This window comes from Coffea eugenioides, chromosome 11 (genome assembly GCF_003713205.1).
Source record: "Coffea eugenioides isolate CCC68of chromosome 11, Ceug_1.0, whole genome shotgun sequence".
Lineage (NCBI taxonomy): Eukaryota > Viridiplantae > Streptophyta > Magnoliopsida > Gentianales > Rubiaceae > Coffea > Coffea eugenioides.
Genome location: NC_040045.1, coordinates 36,446,193 through 36,471,719, shown reverse-complemented (window position 1 = coordinate 36,471,719; position 25,527 = coordinate 36,446,193). Strand labels below are relative to the sequence as shown.

Genomic DNA, 25,527 nt, shown 5'->3' with positions numbered 1-25,527 from the left:
TAGAAATCATAGAAAGACTAGTGTTTCTCCAAGAAGTCTCTTATTAAAACTGGAAATTTACTATTGTGCATTGACAATTCATAATTAAGGTCAATGTTGAACTATTTTGAAGTTATATTTTTACTTTTTTTTTTCTTTAAAGGGGAAAGAAATGGAAAGAGGGAAAAGAGGATTCGAATCCAAGACCTCTTATTTCTAAAGTCTCAACATTACTCACTAGAACACTTAAAAAGTTATATTTTTACTTATATATTTCCCATATATTAATTTTATATATTTCTTAATTTATTTTCATTTTGTTGACACTAGAACTATAAAAGTTAAAAACTACTAGTGCAAATTACAAAAAGAAAATTCTTAAGAAAAAAAAAAGTTATTGATAGTTTATTAGGCTTGGGAATGTGTTTTTTTTTTTTTTTTTTTTTTTTGGAATTGTTGAGAGGATTGTATTTTTGCCCTTGAGAATAAAAGAGGGAATGCAAAAGGTTACAACAATTAATTTATACTAAATCCATTATTCTCACTTATATTTACTATACTACTTATCTCCCTATCTACTACATATTCAACCTAAAATTCTAAATCCTTTTATCTTTCAGTTTCAACTTAAAATTCCTAAGGAGCGAGAAAAAAAAAATTTTTCCTCTCTTGTTTGACCCGGAATTATGTGGCAATCCAACCGGTTGTATCCCCAAAATTGCTTGGTTAACTCGATACTCCTAAAAAAACCACCAAAACAAAAATAACCGGTAATTAAACCGGGGACTTTTTCGGTTTTTTCTTCCCAAATTTTTTATATTTCCTCCGAAAGTGTGGGGTCGATGTATAAACTCGTTTGCTAGGGCATAGGAATACTTAAACGGGCTTCGTGAAAGTACCGTCAGATCAGAACTCTAATTTCTCTTTCCACTCGCCGCCGCCGCCCCGCGGCCCTCCCTCCCGTCTCCTCGTCCCCGTCAATTGTTGCAGTAGATTGAAGACGAAAGAGGTATATAATGCCCACGTTTTGGGTTTATATGCTTTTAGATCTTTGAGTTGATGTTGTATATTTCAGATAATTTTCGTGTTGCAGCTTTTTTTTTTTTTTTTTTACTTCACTGGAAAGACTGAAATTGTCGCTTAATTTAGATTGTATTAAGCTCATGGCCAGGATTGGGGAAATGGGTCTTGTGATATTCATCTTTTTGGGTGTAGAAACGGTTAGAAGATAACTTGCATGCTAGCTGCTGTTTGTGGAAATGTCTGAGTGAAGAAAATTTGTTGTAAAGACCCGAGCTTGATTACGATGCTTCATGAACGAAGTTTTTGTTAGTTTTTCTTTTTGTGTTTTGTTATAAAGATGCCAATTTTAAAAATTAGTGAATTTCTTCAGTTTTGAGTGGTTAATTAGGCTTAAGGGATATACGGGGTTGAGACGATACAATTCGATATCTGGGTTTCAGAATTGGTGGCCATAAATAAATGAGTGCAATAATTCTGCCACGACATTGGACCTTCGCTAGGATATGATTATGCGTGAAACATTGAAAACTGGGATGTTGATCGAAATGGAGAATTTTAAATTGTTGTACTGACAATTTTTTTCTATATCACGTCCTTGTATGATGGAAAATTATAACTTGAATGAGATCCTGGAGAAGAAATGACTCATATTTAAATCTTACTGATATGTAAACTGTTACATGTGTGTCTGCCTGTATATTCTGCTTTGTGGTAAATGTTATACGAAGTTTCCTTGGACTTTGCAGTGTGAAACTACTTCTATTTGATTATATTGAATACTAGTCCAAACTGTTATGTAGCTGTGACCGGGTTACTTTCTAATTTTAAACAAAGAGCTTATCATATTTAACTTGAATATGATCACGCTTTGCATGGCTATAATGCTTGATTAGCTAGCTGACATGTTAGTTAACAGATTTCTCTTGCTCAGAAGAAGAAGAAATGGTTGAAGAAAAAGAGAACAAAAGACCAGTGATATTTAGGGACATAAGAAGATACTATTGTGAATACTGTGGAATCTGCCGTTCCAAGAAGTTCCTTATCGCCTCTCACATCCTCTCGCATCATCAGGTTTTTTATCCTTCCACTCCTGTATGCTTTGGATTTTATGATTACACAAAGGAGATATACATGATTTCTTTTCTTTTTTTTGGTTTCTAAAACATTGATTTCAAAAAAGGTGTTTAGAGTTTCATTTTTAATGTGGAATAGGAGGAATTGAAGCAGAAAGAAGAGGAAAATGGGCAAGCAAAAGATGAGCCAAAAATGAATACATGTGAACATTGCGGTGTTAGTTTCAGAAAGCCTGCATACTTAAGACAGCATATGCAAAGCCATTCATTTGAGGTAATTATGCTTGCTTGTCTGTCTTTTCGTTATATTGTTTCTTAAATCTGGTGTAGGCTCAATTTTGATGACAATCAATTCCTAACTAGAATAGTCTAATTTAGTTTCATAACAAAATTGAGTTCAAGAGAAATAGCACAGTCATTGTTGTTAGAATCCTGACCTGGATTGTCGGATCTTTATACATGTTTGTGCAGTCATCATGCTTAATCAGGCCATTGGGTTTAAGTTATATTTTGACCTGGTTATGTCAACTTTTTTTGCCATGCTTGCATATGGAAGTATTTAGTTGGACTAATATATTGTATTATGATCTGGATTTGTTATTAGGCGTGACAAGCATTGGATCCCACATAAAGAACTCCAAAATGCAAGAGGCACTTCGTTGACTTGTATGGATTAGTACCAGGTTGGGGGACCACCTGAGAAGATCCTTCAAGCAAGCCTCTTTCACGCTGTATTCAGCTATGAGGTTTGAGGATGTTATTTCATTTTTTATTTCTTATTTGATTCAATTGGTTTGTAGTGATTCTTATACTTGGAATTTACTTAATTATTTTCTTCCATACAGAGGCCTTTTAAATGTCTAGTGGCTGACTGTCATGCAAGTTATCGAAGAAAAGATCACTTGACCAGACACCTACTTCAGCATCAAGGGAAACTCTTTGAGTGTCCTCTTGATAGTTGCAAATGTAGGTTTGTTTACCAAGGAAACATGAAGCGGCATGTAAAAGAATTTCACTATGATTCTTCCTCAAATGATGTTACGAGTCCAAAGCAGTATGTGTGTACTGAAATTGAGTGTGGAAAGGTGTTCAAATTTGCCTCCAAATTGCGAAGGCATGAGGAGTCTCATGGTAAGCTGTTTCATTTCAGAGGAAAAGTTTTAGTCAGGCATAACGCATTCAGTTGCAAATGATGTTGCTTTTTTTTTTTTTAATAAATTCACTCAGACAAAAATCAATGGTAATATTAGCAATACATGCATTGGAGTGAATAGTTCTTGTTTTTTAACTTCCCCTAAAACTCTTTCCTAAATGCAGTTAAGTTGGACACAGTGGAGGCATTTTGTGCTGAACCAGGATGTATGAAGTTTTTTACAAATGGTGAATGCCTCAAGGAACATGTTCACTCATGTCATCAGTATGTTATCTGTGAGACATGCGGGACAAGGCAGCTGAAGAAGAACTTCAAGCGGCACCTCTGCTCACATGAAGCAGGATGTTCTCAATCTAAAGTAAAATGCAGCTTTGAGGGGTGTCTTCTCTCATTCTCAAATGTAGGTGGCTGCTACCTTTTCAAAGTGTTATTTGTGCTCTTGACTGCATAACAAAGTCTCTGATAAACAGAGAATTTCCAGAATTAACTCATATTTATGATCCTGTGGTTGAACTTTTGCCTCTTACTTACAGTAGTCTGATACCATGTCTTGCTTTCTGGTTTTGCTATTATACTTGTACCATTTTCCTGATGCACCTAATGTCAAATTCAATAAATCTGCAGAAGTCGAACCTTAATCAGCATGTTAAAGCTGTGCACTTGGGGCTGCAGCCATTTCCCTGTAGATTTCCATCATGTGGCATGAAATTTTCATTTAAGCATGTGAGAGATAACCATGAGAAATCCGGGCGCCATGTTTTCACTCGAGTAAGTTTCTTTGGATGAAACTGGGCGTTGCTGTATCAGATCCCATCAAGTTAATATTAAAGCATACCTGCTAAGGAGATTATTGATTATCTTTGTATTGTTCCTTTGGTTTTCAGGGGGATTTTGAAGAGTCTGATGAACAATTTAGATCAAGACCTAGGGGTGGCAGAAAAAGGCAGTATCCGGTTATAGAAACATTGATGAGGAAACGCATTGTTCCACCTTGTGAATCTGATCCAATCTTGAATGAGGCATCTGATTACCTATCGCGGTTCTTCTCTACGGAATCTGAGGATGAGCTTTGAGTCGTGATCAAGTTCCTGTTTTGTTAAATCTACGCTGAATGTATATTCTCTCGGTTATTCTAGTGCCATAAAATCTCACCAAAGATTTACCTTTTTGTAATTATAAGCAGAGGGGGTTAAGAAGACCAAAAAGATGTGGATGACCGAATGTTAATCTGTAATGGTTATGTTTATGTCATTCGTGCTTCAGTTCAATGTATTAATGGAGATAGATTACCAGTTGAAGCTGTATAAATTAAACGCTTACGTTAGAGCAACTTGAAGATTAACTTCTCATGAATGTGGAAATCAATAAAGGGAAAATAAATTCTAGTAGTTTTGGCACAAAAAAAAAAAAAAAGACTAGTCTTCCTAAATCAAGTGCGTAGAAAGATTTGTATTAGTAGTTTCCAAATGAAAGTCAACTAGCCAAGCTCAAGGCCGACCTGATTTTTACAAATCACTTTTATTCTCTTAAGAAGAGTCGTTGTTATTAATCAACAGGAGATGCTTTATCTAAGTTACCTGAATATTAATAATCAATAATCAGTCTTCTGTCGGTTCCCGGCTTATAAAATCTTCTATAATTATTTTTGCTGTATTTTTTGTCCTTATGGTTAATTTTGGGTCCATCCTGGTTCTAGGCCCTTTTTCATCTTGCATATAACTGTGTGTGGCCTGACTGTGGTCCGTGTGGACCCATGTTCTGGAAAACTAATTGGTCCAACGTATTGTTCTACTTCCTAGGTACTTCTATATTTTAGTGCAGAAAATCTGTCTCCTTTGTTACCCCAAATGTCTTATCAAGATTTCGTACGTAGTGAATTAATTTCTCTAGGAATAAAAATTCAGAACCAAGAACAAGAAATGAACTTCACGCAACTAGTTTTTTGAGGGAAAAAAACAAAGAGAGTGAAAGACCATTTATAAAATGGTCAATACAGAGAGTGGATACAGCACGGTTGAAGACTCAAAAGTCAACCTGATCTATAACTTTTCCAAGCTCCAAATAATCTGTAATTTTTCACAAGAGACAGAGTCGCTAAGTGGCCATCAAGAAGGGAACCCAATAAGGGACGGGAGTAGGTGGAGATTAAAATTTTATTTATAGCGAAAAAAATTTAATAACAGTGTTAAAATATTTTTTAAATTTAATAAAATTTGTGTATTTTTTTAGTTTAGTAAGATTTATGTTCATGCTAACACCTAACTAACTTAAGTCTTTTTAAAGTTCCCCTTTCTTATAATTTAGAATAAAATAATTATATAATTGTTATTATCTCCGGAAAAAAATAGATGAATCCCTTTCATCAAGGTGTACAGCTGGTGCATTTGTGTGTACATGTCACCAATCAATCCCAAATTCAATTTTTCATGGCCCACCACCACTATCTACAGTAAGAGGAACATAAGAAGTAAGGATTTTTGTACTCTTTGAGCACTCAAGTCAAGCGATACATTCATTATTGTAGAAAAATTAAAATTTCACTTATTCGTAAATTGTATGTTTTATGGAAAAATACTTTTACAGGAAAAATTTTGATACAGTAAAAACTATAGCACTCGCAACCAAGTCTGAGGTATCTTTTCCATCAGGTCTTCCATCCATTGAATTTCACTCACACACACAATCCTATAGAGAAAAAAGATACTACTGCGGAAAGAGAAAACTTTCTAGCTCTCTTCTTCACTCTAAAGAAACTGAAAAAACACACAAGAAACAGAGTACAACCAGAAACAAGGGGAAAAAAAGATTGAAACTTTTTCAGTTTGATGGACTCGAAGTCCTTCAGGTTCATAACCCACCAATCATTTTTCACTGCCGTGAGGGAAGAGGACCTTGAGGCCCTCAAGAACATCATATCAGATGATGGGCCGGATCCATCTTCCTTAATTGCCTTGCAAAATGATGCAGGGGAGACTGCTGTATACATAGCTGCGGAGAATAATTTTGTGGAGGTTTTTAACTATTTGATCAGCTTTTGTGATCTGCAGACTGTTCTGATCAAGTCTAAAGCTGATATGAATGCTTTCCATGTTGCTGCTGCTCGTGGACACTCAGGTACTTATCTAAACTTGGTTGCCTATTTTAGTGGGATTAGTTCAAAATTCATAATCTTTCCTTTGTTTTGTGTAATTTTTGTTTGATGGTTCAAGATATGTTTGTATTTTGTGTTATTATGTGTGTACTTGGAAGAATTTGATTTGATTTGTGAAGTTTTTACGAATGATTCATCATAGTGAGGAAGGGGAGTTAGGTAAAGGATTTAGTAAGAACGGTTATAAGGGCCTACAATTCTGTTGTTATTGACACTGGAAGATGAGATAATAAATCGAAGCATTCCAAAATTGAAAATTGTTGCTTATCAAGAGAATTGTCATGAATTGGTCCTCCAAAATAAGAGAAACTGAATGGATTATCATATTTGTAGTTTTTTTTTTTTTTAAATCAAGAACAAGTTTTTGTGGCTTTGTATTTTATTTATTTGTTGAGAAGTGGGAATAAAAGAAAGAAAAATGAAATTGGAAGTATAAGATCACAATCTGATAATTAGAAATTGGAGCTTGCCAGAGCCCATGTGATTTCTTTATGTTCTGATGATTGCCAAATTACAAGTTATGCACACTCTTTTATTCAATTTCCAGTAATTTGACTGAAAATTTTAAAATATTGCTACTGTTGTGACAATAGCATAAGATGGATGAATGTGGTGGCTAGTATACAGGATGAGAAAGATATCTAGATGTTAAATCATTTCTTACCACATTTTGTGTCGAATACTTGTGATCGCTTCAGCATGTTACGTTACTGTGCAGTATAAGGTTCTGCATGCAAAACTTAATAAAATAATATTTACAATGTTGCCCATTAGCAATCTTAGGGTCTGAGCAATTTTACAGGCTTTTGGTTTTAATTTTGTATGCTTTGCCATTGAGATTGCTGTTTTCCTTTCTACTTCAATATTTCTTGCAGAAGTTCTCCTTATAGATTATGAACCTAGTTGACTTAAATAAAATCAAAAGTGTCCTGGAGTATTCTATCTGGAGCTGCATGATTTCATATATTTTTTTCATATTTCTATTATATGCAGTTGATGTGGTGTTGTATGTTTCTTATGCAGGAATTGTCCAGAAATTTTTGAGCTTGTGGCCTGAGCTTTGTAGAGCTTGTAATTCTTCAAACACAAGCCCTCTTTACTCAGCTGCTACCCATGGCCATCTAGATGTAGTTAATGCTATATTAGATGCAGATGTGAGCTCCATGCTTATTGTGCGGAAGAATGGCAAAACAGCATTACACACCGTTGCACGATATGGCCTTCTCCCTATTGTGAAAGTTCTAATAGAAAGAGATCCAGGGATTGTGTCCATAAAGGACAAGAAGGGCCAAACTGCACTGCATATGGCTGCAAAAGGTCAGGATACTTCAGTTTTGGAGGATCTATTGGATGCTGATCATCCTATACTGAATGAACGTGATAAAAAGGGCAATACAGCTGTGCATATAGCTACTCGGAAAGTCCGTTCTCAGGTATCCTCAGCTGGTACTCTTGGTTGTTTGATTTTTTTTTTGTGTTGGTGGGGGGGGGGGGGGGGGTTGGGTGTGTGTGTGTGGAATTGGTTAATGTTTCTTCTTGTTGAAATTCCTTTGTCTCCTTCCATGTTTCTTGATCAGTTAATTCTCTTTTTTTTATTTGAACCTCTAAAGGATGCAAAAATGATTTAAAGCATTTTCTGGTTGGAATATTTTCTAGTTGGATCTTGGCATGTTTGTTATTGTCTTTCTTCTTTGTTCTGAAAATCAGAATTGAAGTGTTGACAGTGGCTTATAGTGAGGTCATTTCCAATTTAAGAAACCAAAAGTAGTTGGTATCAAGTTTAAAGCAGTGAGCAGGTTTCAGCTTTTTGTTTAGGATGCATTTGCCCCATTGAAGGTGTTCTGAATATATGCAGTGAGGAGAGGATTTTTGCTACTTGCAATTAGCTATTATGGCAGGAAGGAAAGGGATGAATGATGGTATCCCACTTTACCCAATATACTAGTTGGGGAAGTGATCAGAACCTCAAAGGTGACTTTGCATAACACCATCTGTTGTAACATAATAATCTTTGGGAATTTAATATAGACATTAGCGTCTGAAGAGGTGCCTCTGAGTGATGGATGGAAGATTTTATGGCTTCTATTGGTGTGAATATGCTATGGGTAATTAGAAGGTGATGCTGATTGATCCTATAGAAGTAATAGAAATGGAGGCTGAACACAATGGATTTTTGTGGAGGGAAGATTCCAAGAGCCTTTTACGGTAAGGAAGGATGTTTCAGCTACTTGAGACTGAACTCTGGGATACATTATACCTGTCAATACATGAAAACTAAAGTTTACTCTATATATCTCGTGTCAAGTTCCTGGGTAGTCTTGCATAATTTCCCGAGTAGACAGCCTTTTTACTTGCATTTGGGTCATGCCCTCTACTTGCTTCTTTCTTTCTAATTGTTAAAATGTGCAAGGAACTAGTCTAATTTAAAATGGTGAATTAATTGTGGTTCCATACCGTTTCTATTTAGCTATCTGGAATTTCAGCCATTGAAACCTCTCTTCTTTTTTTTTTTTCTAAACCATAGTCATTACAGGAGTTTCACTTGCTTAAAAGAGAGCAAAAAGGTGAGAAGAATCCTTGGTTTAAATGTTTGTTTTGTTGGGGGGGGGGGGGGGGGGATGTGGAGGAGGGTGGGAAGTAGAGGGGTTTGCATAGAGAAGAAAATAAGCCAACATTTGCTCGTTGGGGTGGTCAGGGTTTCTTTAGTGTCAATCATGAAACCAGTCAATGTTAGACCAAATTGTATACCTTTTTGGCAAAAGCTAATTCTTAGTGTTCTTTGTTCTGGTTTTGTAATTTCATAAGCTATGGCCATTGTTCGCTTCATGAAGTGTGTTTCCTGATTCTGCCTACCCTGCTTCTTCATTTTAGGTAGTAGGCTTCTTGCTGACATACACATCCATTGAAGTCAATGTGATCAACAATCAACAAGAAACTGCGATGGACATTGCTGACAAACTCCAATATGGAGAATCAGCATTGGAGATCAAAGAAGCTCTGTTAGAGGCTGGTGCCAAACATGCAAGGCATGTTGGTCAAGTTGATGTAACAATAGAACTCAAAAGGGCTGTGAGTGATATTAAGCATGAGGTGCACTCTCAGTTACTACAGAATGAGAAGACTCAGAGGAGAGTTTCAGGCATCGCCAAAGAACTCAAGAAAATTCATAGAGAGGCTGTTCAAAATACCATCAATTCTGTAACTGTGGCTGCTGTTCTTTTTGCCTCCATTGCTTTCTTGGCTATATTCAACTTGCCTGGCCAATATATGACAGATGGACCAGAAGCAGGAAAGGCATTGATCTCTGGTACTGTTGGCTTCCGGGTGTTTTGCCTCCTGAATGCCACCTCTCTCTTCATTTCTCTGGCAGTAGTTGTTGTTCAGATCACTTTGGTTGCCTGGGATACTAGATCTCAGAAACTAATCGTCTCGATTGTAAATAAGCTGATGTGGGCTGCCTGTATGAGCACCTGTGGAGCATATTTAGCTATAGCTTTTGTGGTAGTGGGAAGGAAGAGCTCTTGGATGGCTATAACAATCACAGTGGTGGGTTTACCCATTCTGGGCGGGACTCTGGTTAGCATGAGCTACTTTGTTTTTCGACAGCATTTTGGAGTTTTTGGTAATGATTCTCAGAGACGGATCAGAAGGGCAAGTGGAAGCAAATCATTTTCTTGGTCCTATTCGGCAAACATTTCTGATCTGGATGACTATAATTCTGATGAGAGAATCTATGCCTTGTGAAAAAATCAGACATGCCCAAGCATTTCAAGAGTAACTCATCACGGCTGATGTTTGCCTGGAAAGCAAGGGGGCCTTGAACGCCCAAATCTGGTATGTTAAGCTTCGGCTTCTTATTGACAGTGCTTCCCTTCTCATCTTGTTTGGAGTAAAAGCTTAGTTGTGCAACTTAAGCAGTAGATGTTCATGCAATTTTCCAAGGAAGATTAGAGTTGATAATGCTACAGTTTGTCGAGATGATGCTGTAGATTTTGTAAATGCATATAGAGCTTCTTAAACATGTTGTATATTTTTGTACTACTATAGTTTCTCTCTCTCTCTCACCTGTTTAATTGTGTCCCTTGTTGACTGATCTTTGCCTAGCCTCGTCACAAAAGTTCCTCCATAGGCCGTTCAGATTGGGCGGGCAATGTTGATATATGGCACAAGAACAAAACGATGGAATGTGCTCTCTTCTTCCCTTTCAACCTTGTGGCCGCCTTTTTTTTTTCATGCTATATTTGTGCAACTCGATCTCAGTTCAGATTATGATACCGATGAAATGTTCCCTCAAATGACCAAATCTAGACATTTATTTAATTTATACTCCTGTGCACGACTAAGAGGAAAGAAATATAGATTATTTGAACACTGATCTTTACTATCGTTAATGATGACCTTAATAACCAAAGAAATTATCTGTTAAGGCAATTTCAGCTCTAGTTTCTTCATCTAATATCACCCCTTGAACCTCTGATATCTCTACCAAGAGAAAGATTAAAAGTTGTACTTAAAGACCTTGGATTTGCTAAATTTGGCAAAAGCATGGCTCCGATGGCTCTCTTGGGGTCAACATGCAGGTTTGTTAAGTCCTCCTGGTGAAAGAAATTAACCAAGTGGTAGAATGGATAGGGTTTAATCTCCTTGTACTGAACTTAATTTAGTATAAAATTGATAGTCCAGTTTCTATAAATGCAGTTGTATAAAATAGATTGTGGCATGCAAAGTATGGAAGTATCCATTAGTAGTCACACAAATTTTACACTTTTTAGGTGCCATTCTCCTCACGTCATGCCTCAGGTCACTAACCACACAGCTAAACGATCAACCTTCCACCCACTTCCTCGGCAAGAAAACGAAAGTGGAGTCAAGTCTTCCCACGAAAGTGGAAGTAAACTCAAAATTTTTCCAAGAAACTGAAAACTACAGAAACAACAAATGTAAAGGACAATCATTTTCTTCTGAACCCGCGTAGTCACAAGTCAATTCATGGTTATGTTCATATTTTTTATGGGCTGCCAGTCAAATTATTCAACCATTCCTAGAACAAGGTTTTCCAGGATATACACCAGAAAAGAAACCATGGTGTCAATTAAGTATTTACAAGTCATAAACCAGAAACTTCGATGAAAAATTCTAACTATAGTATGTGTCTGGCATGTCCCACAGTAGTATTTAGACAATGAGTTACAGAAACAAATGGATCCTGAATTGTATACAGCAGCGCATTTAGGTGATTGGGTTCTAATGAAAAGGTTTTCTGGGAACTTCTATTCTCAGAAGACTTCGACTGGAAACACAGTCCTCCACGTATTAGCCCAGTTTTGTGACTCTGCAGAGGTAGCGCGACATATCCTTGCAGGACATTTCTGTCTGCTAATGAAAAAGAATGTTCATGGCGAAACAGCACTTCATTTGGCAGCTAGAAAGGGGCACCTGGGCATTGTTCGAGCACTTATTGCATCTGCAAGACATCAATATCCTCATTCAAGATTTCGATTTCCGGGTTTTGACGGATGCAAGAGGATGCTGAGGATGGCTAATGTGGATGGCAACACAGCTTTACATGAGGCAGTTAGGAACAACTTCTATGAGGTTGCCAAATTGTTGGTTCAAGAAGATCCTGAGTTTCATTATCGCCCCAATTATGCTATGGAGACTCCTCTGTATCTAGCAGTAGAGAAGGGATATCATGATATCGTTGATCTGATTTTGGTGACTTGCAAGTCTTCATCTTATCTCGGCCCCGGTAACAGAACTGCCCTGCACGCTGCAGCTATACGGAATTCGCCAGGTAACCTTAAATGTCATTCACCATCTCTGAAAAAGCAGCAAATTTTGGATGTTTATCCATTCTGATACATTAACAGAAGACGCGGGGGAAAGCAGGGTAACCATTTTTACTCCTGGATTAAGGATCATGGCCTGAAATTATCCATTGAACAATTACATATCTTGAGTTTTAAATATTTCTGACTCCATCTTAGTCTGCTTAAGCGTCGTTTATGCTTTATAGAGCATTTGATCTATGAAGCGTCGAAATTCAACTTGCACATCATCGCTTTTTATTGATAAACAAATCAATTTGGTTTATGATATCAATTTATTCCTTTAAACCAATTTGCAAAAAGTGCAATTTAGCTGGGATAATATCTAAGTTGTGAGTTCTTGCGGTTTATTTTTAATGAACTATAATATCTTAAAAAAAACATTGGCTGCTGTGCAGAAGTGGAACTGATTTTACAGAAGCTGCCAAATCTTACAACGAAAGTCGACAAATTTGGATGGAATGCACTTCACTATGCTGCTAAATTTAATCATCAAGGAGTAGTAAGACAATTATTGTCTAAATACAAGTTCATGGCCTATGTTACTGCCAATAATGACGACTCAATGACTGCTTTACATATTGCGGTGACTCAAGGACATGTAGCTGTCATACAAGAGCTTTTATTGCATTGCCCAGATTGTTGGGAGAGGATCACATATAAACTCCAGAACATCCTTCATCTTGCTGTAAAATATGAACAAAGAGAAGTGTTGGAATTTTTCTTACAGTATTCTTGGGCTTCTGAACTCATCAACCAAAAGGATTCTAAAGGAAACACTCCTCTCCACCTGTATGTTGCCACCAAAAACTTAGATGGTAATAGCCTTGTAAATCACCCTTGTGTTGATATCAGTGCTTTCGACAATTCCAATTCCACTGTTCTTGACAACATACTTCACAGCCGTGAGCTTACTGGAAGACAGGTACCCGTTTTACTCTCTCCCCCTTTGCATGGTCGCAATGATGAGCTTATTAATTAAAGTAGGATACTAAAGCCTAGCCAAGGAAATCAAGAGCAAAAATAAAAGAATGATCCCTTTGAATTGCCTTTTAAGAAAGTTCATTTTTGGAAAAGTCTCAATACTTCCTTCTATTACCTTTTCATCTCCCGTCTACATTAAGAAAGAAAATGCGACAAAGTTGAAAGTTCATCGCTATGGTTTTATGTCTAATAGATTCACTTGCCTAGGTTTTGATCAAGGAAGAGTTGGAGCGAGCGGGTGCTAGTCCAGGTTATCGAAATGTAGCTACTGTGAAGAAGAATTTAGGAGCACCAAAAACCGAAGAACCAGAAAAACTGGAAAGTTTGGCTGGGACTTACTTGATTGTGGCTACACTGATTGCAACAGTCACTTTCACGGCAGGTTTTACCATCCCAGGTGGATTCAATGATAGTGACAGTCCAAACAAAGGCCTGGCGGTTCTAGGAAACAAAGCAATTTTTATAACATTTGTTATTTCAGATTCCTTAGCAATAATGATCTCCGTTCATGCAGTCCTCCATCTAATTTTGCTCTTGCAAAGCAACAACCGCAAGTTCAAGTTAGCTATGCTCCACGGAGGTAGGGCTTCAATTTTCATGGCCATGATCCTGATGATGATAGCATTTCTGACGGGCTTGTCTTCTGTGTTACCAATGCTGCATATCAAGATTCTGTTGTGCGTCCTTGCTGCTATATATTGCTATCATATACCTTTGGACCTCGTTCAGTTTTTAAGGAACACTAGGAGTAGTAGATATGTAACTATGTTTAGACATACCGAGGCTGATTATTCTTGGTATATAGGTCCATTCAGAGTTTGGGTTCAAGATTTGACTGAAGAGGATGAGTTTTGGTAGCATTTTGTCACCAAAAAACTGCAATAATATCTTTCCTTTTCCGCATACAATGGAGGCTATGAGCTATGTAAACCATTATGGCATTCTTTTACTATTTTCAATATCTTTTCTATTACCTCTGTCAAATATCTTTCTTAGTTTTTTTGTTTGGGGAGATTTGGTGTCAATTGATTGATTTGGTATTTAGCTATAGTTCAAGAATGATAGAATTTTCAGATGCTTCTCACGCATCTTGAGAGAGCAAAATTTGTATCAGTGCAAACCTATAGATACAAAATAAATAGCTGGGCTTTCTTTTTGTTCTACTATAGATGCTAATTTAAGCAAGTAATGAACCCAAATGCTACACTAAAAATTCAGTGCTGCCAGAGTGTTTAAAGATAGGGTTAATTGCATTGACCTCTGCCCAGATTTGATTAGATTAGCAAATGGACCTTCTATTTGTACTGAAGTACTTTTATCTTCCTTAGAGATGTCCAAATTATAAAAAAGACCCTGTAGTTTAACCAACATCCAATCTAGCCTTTTGAAAGCCAACTACTAACAAGAAAATCTCTTCATGTTATCCAAGAAACACTTCAACCCAAATTAAATGAAAACAATCGCGTGCTAACAACTGAAAAATGACATAAAAGGTAGTGCAAAACTTCTTCCTCTCTCTCTCTCTTTTTTTTTTTTTTTGCCTATGACTCATCTCTCCTATAAGGTTAATGCTATTAAACCTTAATGGTTTGTATGGTAGCTAGCGCCCCCCCCCCCCCCCCCCCCCAAAAAAAACACAAAAAAAAAAAAACACAATATGGTAGTTGAACTTTGATTGAAGAGACCTTTTGTCTAATGATTGAAGTCAGCACCGAGGATTTAGAGATTTTGGTTCAAATCTTGCTTGTCACTTTTTAAATTCCATTTGTTCTCTATTGAATAGAAAACAAAAAAAAAAATGCCTTGAACAAAAAATGGTAACTGAAGTTTGACTAAAGAAATATAAGATGTAAATACATGGGGATGGAGCTATAAATTTTTTGACAGTAAACAAAATATCAATAGATAGAAATAGTGCATGTAATTTATTAACAAAGATCAAGAAAACTAATAAGAGAAAAAGATATATGTAGACAATGGAATTTTAATTAAATTCTAAAAATTACCATTGGTCTATTAAATATTTTCATCCAATCAGATATTGCCATATATCATGTACACTTGGAAAGTTTGGTTATTAAATAGCCAATTATATTCCTCCACGTGTCAAGGTGAGGTGTTCCAAATCAATTCAAATTGCAGGGGTATCTCCACCAACCAAATCACATCATATCACATGTTTATCGGATAAATATCTAAATATTTATTTCTTATCAAAGGGATAATATTTAGAGTTGTTTTATCCAAATATATCTCTTATATACTGCAATGGCCTGACCAGTCAAACGGCGCCACGTCACGTGTCCCCACGGGTTTGGCCAATCAAGGGATTACTTATCTCTTTATTAATAAATATAAAATGAAGAGATAATATTTGGCTAGCACAGTCCTAATATGACTGCACGTCTTGCAAGACAAGTAAGTGGTATGCAGGTCTTCAACCTCTACCCCTTGCCACAGCTATAAATAGGGGTCTTTCAACCAAATCAAACGCACACAAAAAAATACACAGAGGGACTTCAAAGAGCATCATATACGCTCAAAGCATTGAAGCTCCAAGCTACAAAGGTTCGGCTCTTCAAGCTCTCCAAGTCTCCCAGATATCAAGACTTGAGTCTTCAAATATCTTCTAAAGTTCTTCAAATCTTCTATATCAAGATTTGAAGGAATCGGTGGTGGATCCAAGAACAAGCTGCGAAGCCCTTGGATTGGCGTTCGAGGAGAAGAATCGAAGGAAACTCTCCATAAGTTCGAGAAACTTCCAGAGATTGTACCTACATATTTTCTTAAATTTATATATCACATATTTGTCGTGTATTTCTTTTTCTTGTCGTTTTGCAGACTTGAAATTTTATCGCGTACAATATATACTTTACTTGATTGTATGCACCATACAGCATTGGTCATGGACTTTTTTAGATTATAAAAGTGGTAGGAAATGGGATTAGGATTAAATTACTGCATGTTAAATTTTGTTGAGGACTAAATGCATCATTTTATGTGTGAAACAATAAAAGAACTACCATTTTCACCAAAAAAAAACGAAAAAAAAGGAATTGGAAATTTTCCTTTCCATTAATTGGTGGTAGTGTTAGTAGGCAATGATAGGAAGTAACTATTAATCGTCAATGGGCTAGCTTATAGGCTTAGAAGTGAATGGGCAAAGCCGACCTTATGGGCCAACACACCTAAGCCGACAAAAACATTAGTAATGCCCACAGACGAACCTCTTTTATTAACACAGACCAAGAAAAATAAGAAGAGAAACAATTATATTTTACTTGATTGTGATGCATTATACAGTATTGTTGCCATGAACAGTAATAGATAAATAGCCACTTTATTTGGAGAATTAGGTTTAGAGACTACTATGAAGTATTTTTTTTAATTTAATTTTTTCATGTAAATGAGGCAATAAAATTTTCTTAATGTGCAAGAGATGTTCACAGAGTAGCAGCATGCAACTGAGATTGTGCATAAGTCGTAATCATCCTTTTTCAAAACCATGTCATGCCAAATAACGATACTCAACTTGAGATCAAAGTACACAGCATAAGTAGATGACAATCAGCTAAGGAAAGCACATCAAATGAAAGAAAAAAGGTTACAACAATTGCTGACACTAAGAAATGACAAAGAAAAGGGCAGACAAGAATCGCATGCAAGGAGGACAAGAAAGATCTTCAATTTGGTGTCCGGATTCCAATTCTGATACCTTTCTCTACATATTAGTTGAGCATCAACGTGCAAGAGTTTGATACTTTTCTTTATACCTTACTTCAGCGTCGTCTCAGTTCAGTCCTGATTACTTCTTCGACATGGTTTCACTCTAATTAGATAGTCACTGTGATACGTAAAGAATATACATTTTCAAAAAATTTATTCCAAATTTGATACGTTTGTCGACAGATTACTTCCGCATCAATCTTCATAAATTTAATACTTTTCTTCACATCTCAGTTCAGCATCATATGATAAGTGCAGTCGTGATTACTCTTCGATTATGACTTCATCCTCAATTAGCTAGTCAGTGTGATATCAATTCCAGAATATCCATTTTCAAAGCATTAATCATCAAGTTGGCATATTTTATTGCTCCTGAACAGTCAAGACTTCAGTATGGTGCAGCTGCAAGAGAATGGATCTTGAATTGTATGCCGTGCACTATTACAAAAGAATTAGGGGTGTAAATAAATTTAAAGAAGTTGAACATCATAATATTCAATTTTGTTTGATTATTTTAACGAGTATAAAACATAGCTTATGACATTCTAGCATTTGTGCAGTCAAATTTTCTAGGATAAAATGAGTTGTATTACATTCTACCACCTCAGACGATTCTGTCATAGTTTCAAGTGTAGTAGGTCTAAATTAGACTAGTATTTTGAACATCCCTACTCTGGTACCATGTAAGAGAGAGGGGAAGATTTGGAAAAATATTGTTGTATTTCTCAAGAATGTACAATGACACAACAAATATACTTATACCCTTCCAGTAACATTGGATCTGGACATTATTTTAACTTAAGAAACTAACCTAATCAACAAATTGCTACAAATTTGAGAGTTCCTTATTACGATTCTGTGTCAAACTAAAGCAATTGTGTAGATTTTAATCAAGAAAGAGTTGGAGGAAGTGGGTGCTACTGCAGGATATCAGAATGTCGCCACCGTACAGAAGAGAAAACTGAAGAAACATAAAATAAATGGAATAAAAGACAGGCAGGGACTTATTTGACTGTGGCTACACTGGTTGCATCAATGGAAAGGCATGGCAGCTCTAGAGAAGAAAGTAGTATTTATTAGGTTTGTTATTTCGGATTCACTAGCAGTCATGCTCTCCATTGATGCAGTGCTTCAAACAAATGAAGCTATTGCAGGGCAGTAACTATATGTACAAGTTGGCTACGCTCCACGCGAGTAGTTCAACAATTTTCACGGCTATGATAGTAATGATGATAGCGTTTCTGACGGGCTATCTTGAGAATTTCATCAAAAATTTTGTGGTTATCAATTTAATTAGTTTACTAATGAAGGGTATGATTTGATATGTGTTTGGTTATTTAAAGGATTGAACAGTGATTTGAACAAATCTCATGGAGTTTGAATTCAGAAATATAAACTTATAGCATATGCATTACTGGATGGAGCTAGATATTTTCTACAGTGAGCAAAGATTAATATATTGTAATAATACATGTGCTTTATAAATAAAGGCAAATATATATATATATATATATATATATAGCAATAGCTACGTAGCCACTTTATTTGGAGAATTAGATTCAAAGACTAATAGGAAGAATTTATTATTAATTTTTTCAGGTAAATTAACCAATAAAATTCTTATAATATGCAATAGATGATAACAAGCAGCAGACCGAGAGAGTAGATAAGTCGTATTTGTCCTCTATAGAAAGAATTAGCCCTTTTCAAAACCGTCCAGAAACGATGCTAAACTTGAGCTCGGAGTAAACGGACAAGTGCATGACAATCACCTAAAGAAAACGTATAATGGTTTGTTCATGACATCTTTAAAGCTATGTCTTATCGTTTTACATGTGTGCTACTTGTGTGAAAGAATTTTAAGGGGCCAAATTGGTGATAGATCCATGAAAGGAAGTTTACAGGTAACAAAGTTGTTGGTGTTTTCATTTTCAATTATGGTAGAATAATTAATATGAAAGATATCTTGAATGTTCAATTATGTGTAGTATAATTGATGTGAAATCCATGTTGAATTTTCAATTGCTGTTATATAATTGATGTAAAGTTCACATTATGAAATGATATCTTGAATGCTAGAATGATATCATCTAAACGTTGCTTTTTCTTGAACTTGAATATTAACTTGTTTGGAAGATTTTTAAAATATATACCCAGGCAATTTGCACGCGGATCCACAGGTTGGATTTTTGCAACAAAGGAGTTTTCTCCTGTAAAGATCAGCCAGCGGATCATGTTAGATCTGCGGGCTGGATGCATAATCTGGTCATGGATCAGGCCTAGTCTGTACCAGATCAAAGAGCCAGATTCTGCTGAGAAAGTTACGTAAATCTGTCAAAGTGGGTCCGTGGACGGATCCAACAGGATCCACGGCACAATTCATAAAAATGGTCATGGAGTCATTTGAAAATTTCATATTTGACTTTTCTTTAATTTGGTTCTCGGATTCAAAGGTTAGCCTTGTTAAATGACTGCATGAAAAGCAAGCTTGCACAAGGAAAGGAAAGAGGATTAGAACAATTGCTGGCTCAAGGAAATAACAAGGAATGGGGCAGACAAAATTCGTAGAGGAGATGTATTACAAGATCTTCAATTTGGTGTCGGCACATATTAGTTCAGCATCAATCTGCAAAAATTTGATAATTTCCTCTGCATCTCATTTCAGTCCTGAATACTGCTTCGACGTGACTTCATCCACAATGAGACAGTCATGTGACACACGATTGGCAGAATATACATTTTCAGAGCATTATTCCCACTTTGTTACGCTTCTCTACAGATTACTTCAGCATCAATCAGCATAAATTTGATACTTTACTCTCCATCTGAGTTCAGCATCAGCTGATCAGTTCAGTCCTGATTACTGCTTCGATTATGGCTTCATTCTCAATTAGCTAGTCAGTGGGATATATAAATTGCAGAATATCCATTTTCACAGCATTAATCATCAGGTTGGCATTTTTCATTGCACCTGTTAAGAATTTAGTGCGTAGCGGCTGCAAGAAAATGGACCCCGAATTATATGCAGCTGCACAGTCAGGTAGTTGGGTTGTAATGAAAAGATTTTCAGACTACTTCTACTCTCAACATACTCCAGTAAAAGAAACAGTCCTTCACGTATTAGCAGAGTCTTGTGACTCTGCAAATGTAGTCCAACTTATCCTTGCTGGACATGGCCGTTTGCTTATGAAATTGAACAAACGGGGCGAGACTGCACTTCATTTGGCAGCAAGAAATGGGCATTTGGGCATCGTTCGAGCACTAATTGACTATGCAAAATCGGAAGCAGGACAATGGTTACCCCCATGTTCTGACAGGCGCAAGAGGATGCTGAGGATGGCTAGTGTGGCTGGAAATACAGCTTTACACGAGGCAGTTTGGAACAACTTCTATGACATCGCCAAATTGTTAGTTCAAGAAGATCCTGAGTTTCGTTATCCCCACAATTATGCTGTGGAGACACCTCTGTATCTGGCAGTTGAGAAGGGACGCCATAATATTATGGTTCTAATTTTGGAGTCTTGCAAGACACCATCTTATCTTGGCCCCGGATACAAAACTGCCTTGCATGCTGCCGCAATTTGGAATTTTCCAGGTGACTCCATAAATAAGAAATTTTTATATTAACATTGTCTACACAACCGAAAATAAAGGGACAAACCTGAGCTCCCGTTCTTTCTTTTTTTTTTTTTCATATTTTGATACAGGGGAATTAATTTTTTATCTTGTACGAAATTTCAATTTTGATGGCACAAGCGATTAATGCATTAAAAGGGATTTATCGAAAATTAATCTGATAAAATACCATTTAATAATGGGCAAATTACTTATTACCCCTCTATAATTTTATATAATGCAGATGATCTCCTAAGGTTTTAAAATAGCCACATAACTTCTTTGTGATTTTATGTAAAGTGAAAAATGAATGGAATGCATAATTAGTTATAGCGTTTATACCAAATGCATTTTCAAATTGTGTCTAATAAAATTTTAATACCCATGTAACCTCCTTATGATTTGTATAAATATCCACTTTATCTCATGTGATTTTTGCATTTATCTGCATAATCTCCCTATGCTTTTATGCAAGGTGGTTAAACTCTCGTTTAATTTAGCATTTAAGTAAGGTAGTAATGATATTTCAACTAACGATATTATTTAAGCTATTTTCCATCAAGTTTTCACTTTACGTAAAATTATAGGGGGTGAAGTAGCATTTTGAAATGTTAAAGAGTCATGTGGCAATAGATAAAATCACAGAGAGGTTATATCTAATTTGCCCTTCAATAATGTATTCTGTATTGTTCGTACATATTTATCCATTAATCATAACACTTGTTTACTTTACACAGTATATGTAAGTTGTTGTAGTGTAATTGATCTTAATGGTCTAGTGAATAACAATATCTTCACATGTTGTACTAAAATATTAGCTACTTACAGAATCCATGAAGCTGATTTTGGAAAAGCTGCCTAATCTTATAAAGAATGTTGATAAATTTGGGTGGACTGCACTTCATTATGCTGCCAAATTTAATCATCAGGAAATTGCAAGACTATTACTGTCTGCTGATAGGTCTACCGCCTATGTTGCTGCCCAGAATGATGGCTCCAAGACTGCTCTACATATTGCGGTAATTCATGGACATGTAGTTTTGGTGCAAGAGATTTTATCCCATTGCCCAGATTGTTGGGTTCAGATTACGCGTAAAAGTCGGAATATCCTTCATCTAGCTATAAAGCATGAAAAAGGAGAAGTCTTGGAGTTTGTTTTGCAAAATTCCTGGGCGTCTAAGCTCATTAACCAAAAGGATAATGAAGGCAACAGTCCTCTCCACCTGTATGTTGCTACCAAAAACTTGGATGGGAATTGCCTTGTGAATCATCCTTTTGTGGATGTCAATTCTTTTGACGATTCCAACTCCACGCCTCTAGACAGGATAATAGGGGATGATCAACTTTCAGAAAGACAGGTATAAGATGTGTTTTTTCCCTCCCCTTTGCGTGATCATAGTGATTATTAAAAGTTTTTTCAATTTTTCTTATATGAACTTGAAAATTTTAAACTATTATAAAATTTTAAATAGTGTTAATTTTGTTCCTAAATACACTAGATATTTAATGTAAAATTTTTTCAATTTTCCTAAATACACTATTTTATGTAAGTGTAAAAAAAAAAATTGTAAAAAATACAATAACCAAACACAACCTCACCATAGTGTAAACACAATTGCCACGCGGCTCTTTATAAATCAAGAAGAACGCAAAAAGAAGAAGAAGAAGAAAAAGATGGTCCGGTTTTCCTTTTATATTTTTTTCAAAACTATTTTTCTTAAACTAATGTTTCCCGTTTTCTTCTCGAACTGTTTTTTTTTCCTTTCCTCACATTATATCTGCTTTAAATGTAAGCTTTCTACTTTGATTCACAGCCAGTATTATCTAACCAACCTTGTTCAAGGTGAACATTAATTAGTCTGTCTAAAAATAAAATAAAAAAAACATGACACTTCCAATTGGAAGGATCAATAATAGTTTTGCATGTTATCTAATATCATCCTTGTCTATCACATGTGCAAGTAGAGTAGGAAGAGTACACCAAGACTCGCTTCATATTTTAGCTGTTACAATTTTGTTTCTCATATCGTTTTTGACAGATTTTAATCAAGGACGAGTTGGAGCAAGCAGGTGGCACTCGAGGGTACCGAAATGTTGCTACCGTAAAGAAGATCTCACGAGAACCTGGTCCTGATGAAGAAAAAAGAGTCGAAAAATTGTCTAAGAATTTTTCGATTGTGGCTACACTGATCGCAACAGTCACTTTTGCAGCTGGTATTACAGTTCCAGGTGGATACAACAGTGACGGTCCACACAAAGGCATGGCAGTTCTAAGCAAGAAAGCAGCTTTTATTGGATTTGTTATTTTAGATTCCTTGGCAATGTTTGCCTCCATGTGTGCAGTGCTTGGACATATCAGGCTCGTGCAGACAAAAAATTACCGGCTTAAGTTGGCTGTTGTCGTGTCAATTGCGGTACAAGTTTGTTTGGCTCTGGAATTCATGATGATGGCATTTCTCACTGGCTTGTACGCAGTGCTGCCACATTTGACCGCCATGATTTTGCTGTATGCCGTCTGTGCTTTGCTTGTCCTTCACTTGTTCATATGTACTAGGCTTGGCCTTCACCCGCTGCTTGGCTTGCATTCACATATGCTTCACTTTTTTGCTAGAAAACGAGGACAGGGAATGTATAGCGAAGCTGATTCTGTTAACATTCAAGCTTTAGGTCTATATAAACGATATCGTCAGGATTTGACCGAAGCCGAGGACTAGTTGTGTTATAATGTACAATGTGACGCTTTCTTTCTTTTTTGTATATATATAAATAGACTGCATTTTAGTATGGACTCGTAGTGTTCGATTGCAAAAAATAATAAAAAGTCAAGGTTGTGAGGCGCAGAAATTTAGTAGGTAAGGCCCCAAAAAGAAAGAAAAAAAAGTGTTTTTTGCAATTTGCATCGGAATGGCAGTTTAAATTTAATCCTTCCGACTTGGTGTCTAAAAGATTGGCTAGAAGAACTGCTGCATAATTTAGGTTATATCCAGATTAACAAAAAAAAAAAAATTAAGAATACAGAAGTGGATGAACTTTTGTATTTTTGCAGCGGAACCTTGCAAAAAAAATTGTGTTTGCACCCGGGGGGTGAGATTTATTTGTATTGCAAGGAACAAAAAAAAGCATAATGGTATTGGAGGAGTTGGTTTTTCAAAAAATCAATAAATTAGTTGATGAGCTCTACAATACAACAACGAAGGGAAGTATTCAATGATAAGAGGTTTCACAAGTTGATTCGTTATTCAATTCAAACTAATTGTGAAATTCTCACAGCTCGTGTAAATTAGCATAAATTTGATGTAAAACTTAAATTTGTAATTTAGACAACAAAATTTGTACCAAAAATCTCGATTACACCCAAATTATATTAATTTACACTCACCCAAATTCACACAACCAATTTGAATTAGAACTCATAAGGCCCCAAATCCGGTGTCCAGGAACCACGACCAGCACAATAGATTTAGAGGAGGATGTCGTGGGGATGACCTGGGGGAACAAGGAAGGAGCGTGCAATTTGAAAAACGGAGAGGAGACAGAAAAATTTATTGGTTAACTTATATACCATCATGAACAACAATTAAGTTACGAATAACACATTGTGGACGAACTTGAGGAACACTGACCTTTCCGTCCATACATAGGTTATTGCCTTTTTATTACCAAATAAGGTTGTGATCACATTGATGGAAGTTTGACAATTTCATTCACAACACATTTTAGGTAACATCGGTATCGACAATTTGACAATTCTCTAAACTCATGTCCAAAATTCGGAACTCCCATAAAAAAGTAATTGACTATCACCTATAAGTATATGTACTGATGGGGGATTTCATCAATGAAAACAAGGTGAACTCAAAAAGAAACAAATTAATCTGACACCAGTCCCCGGCAACGGCGCCAAAAATTGACAGGGCGTCAACCTGTGCAATTATAATTACATACTCAAGAAAAATACAGATTTTGTATATAGCGGTGAGCAGGGTCGAATCCACAGGGACTGGGGATAGTTCGTTTCTTCTAGAGTTCAAAGTAAAGGGGGTTTTGAGATTAAATGCCAATTAAACAAATTAAATGCAGAAAGTAATTAATTCAAAGAAATAATTAAGAGAAGCTCTAGCCAAGGGTACACTTCAGAAATGGTTCATGCACTGATCATTGATTCGTAGATAATTCCAACTTTTATTAATAGATTGGTTATAGTTGTCATGCACGCGATAAACAACCAACCTTTCCTTAATTTATCGATAGCTAAGGTACGACCGTTAGCTATTTCTCTAACCCAAAAACAACCCTAGGTACGACCGTAGGATTTAATTTCTAGATTGCATTAATAATTAGAAAGGCCCAATCCTAACTAACAAACACGCTACGAGGGTTTGTTTAAGCTAGATCGTATATTCCCCTGACATAAACCCAATTACGCCAGTTGCTACTGAGATAGAGATAACGAACAATTACGGATTCAATTACCCCTATTTAGCAAAAATAGCCTATATGAATAATTAATTATTGCGCACTAATCAATCATACACAAGGCCACAGCAATTAAAATCAAGGAACATACAAATACCAATAAATGAAGAAAATAATTAAAACAGATTCGATCTCACAGTAATTGTCGAACCAAATCGTCAGTTGTCCCCTTGACTAGAAGGAAGGCTTAGCCACGCCGCATAATTAAATCACCACACGAAGTAATGGATTGCAAAGGCATGGCGGTTTTTACTAGAAAGCAAGGAATAAAAGATGTTTTTCCCGTTGGGGAATATTGTCGAACACCTGGCGTGTGTCAGAGGCCAGTCCAAAGAAAGAAAGAAAGGAAACTAAAACTAAACTAAAAACTACACTAAAACTAGGGATCCCCTTTTGCTTCTGTACGTCTTCCCTTAAAAAGCCAAAAGAAAGAAGCCTAAAAGCTATTTCATGTGGTCCCCACACATGTGGACAAAGCCTCCAAATTACTTCTTGGTCCAAGTCTCTCTACGTTGCTTT

The 25,527-nt window shown here is 36.2% G+C and overlaps 4 protein-coding genes across 5 annotated transcripts; all 4 read left to right on the top strand.

The window, feature by feature from the left end:
• Nucleotides 1-873: 873 nt before the first annotated feature.
• Nucleotides 874-4,526, top strand: LOC113753369 (transcription factor IIIA). 2 transcript variants are annotated; one of them, XM_027297504.1, is made up of 7 exons: nucleotides 874-988; nucleotides 1,934-2,073; nucleotides 2,215-2,349; nucleotides 2,921-3,206; nucleotides 3,393-3,628; nucleotides 3,853-3,996; nucleotides 4,113-4,526. In XM_027297504.1, exons 2-7 carry the CDS (start codon nucleotides 1,945-1,947, stop codon nucleotides 4,299-4,301), a joined length of 1,119 nt encoding a protein of 372 aa, XP_027153305.1. In that variant the 5' UTR covers nucleotides 874-988; nucleotides 1,934-1,944; the 3' UTR covers nucleotides 4,302-4,526. The 2 variants fall into 2 exon arrangements, with proteins under 2 accessions (XP_027153305.1, XP_027153304.1); XM_027297503.1 differs by having other exon boundaries at nucleotides 1,919-2,073.
• A 1,352-nt stretch (nucleotides 4,527-5,878) lies between these two features.
• Nucleotides 5,879-10,587, top strand: LOC113753135 (ankyrin repeat-containing protein At2g01680). Its single transcript, XM_027297232.1, has 3 exons — nucleotides 5,879-6,342; nucleotides 7,403-7,812; nucleotides 9,251-10,587. The coding sequence occupies exons 1-3, from the start codon at nucleotides 6,054-6,056 to the stop codon at nucleotides 10,121-10,123; spliced, it is 1,572 nt and encodes a 523-aa protein (XP_027153033.1). The 5' UTR covers nucleotides 5,879-6,053; the 3' UTR covers nucleotides 10,124-10,587.
• Nucleotides 10,588-11,512: 925 nt separating this feature from the next.
• LOC113753664 (protein ACCELERATED CELL DEATH 6-like) lies at nucleotides 11,513-14,094 on the top strand. Its single transcript, XM_027297879.1, has 3 exons — nucleotides 11,513-12,173; nucleotides 12,606-13,132; nucleotides 13,399-14,094. Exons 1-3 carry the CDS (start codon nucleotides 11,579-11,581, stop codon nucleotides 14,047-14,049), a joined length of 1,773 nt encoding a protein of 590 aa, XP_027153680.1. The 5' UTR covers nucleotides 11,513-11,578; the 3' UTR covers nucleotides 14,050-14,094.
• Nucleotides 14,095-19,883: 5,789 nt separating this feature from the next.
• On the top strand, nucleotides 19,884-23,297 carry LOC113754214 (ankyrin repeat-containing protein At5g02620-like). Its single transcript, XM_027298572.1, has 3 exons — nucleotides 19,884-20,512; nucleotides 21,361-21,890; nucleotides 22,572-23,297. The coding sequence occupies exons 1-3, from the start codon at nucleotides 19,924-19,926 to the stop codon at nucleotides 23,244-23,246; spliced, it is 1,794 nt and encodes a 597-aa protein (XP_027154373.1). The 5' UTR covers nucleotides 19,884-19,923; the 3' UTR covers nucleotides 23,247-23,297.
• The last annotated feature ends 2,230 nt before the right edge of the window (nucleotides 23,298-25,527 follow it).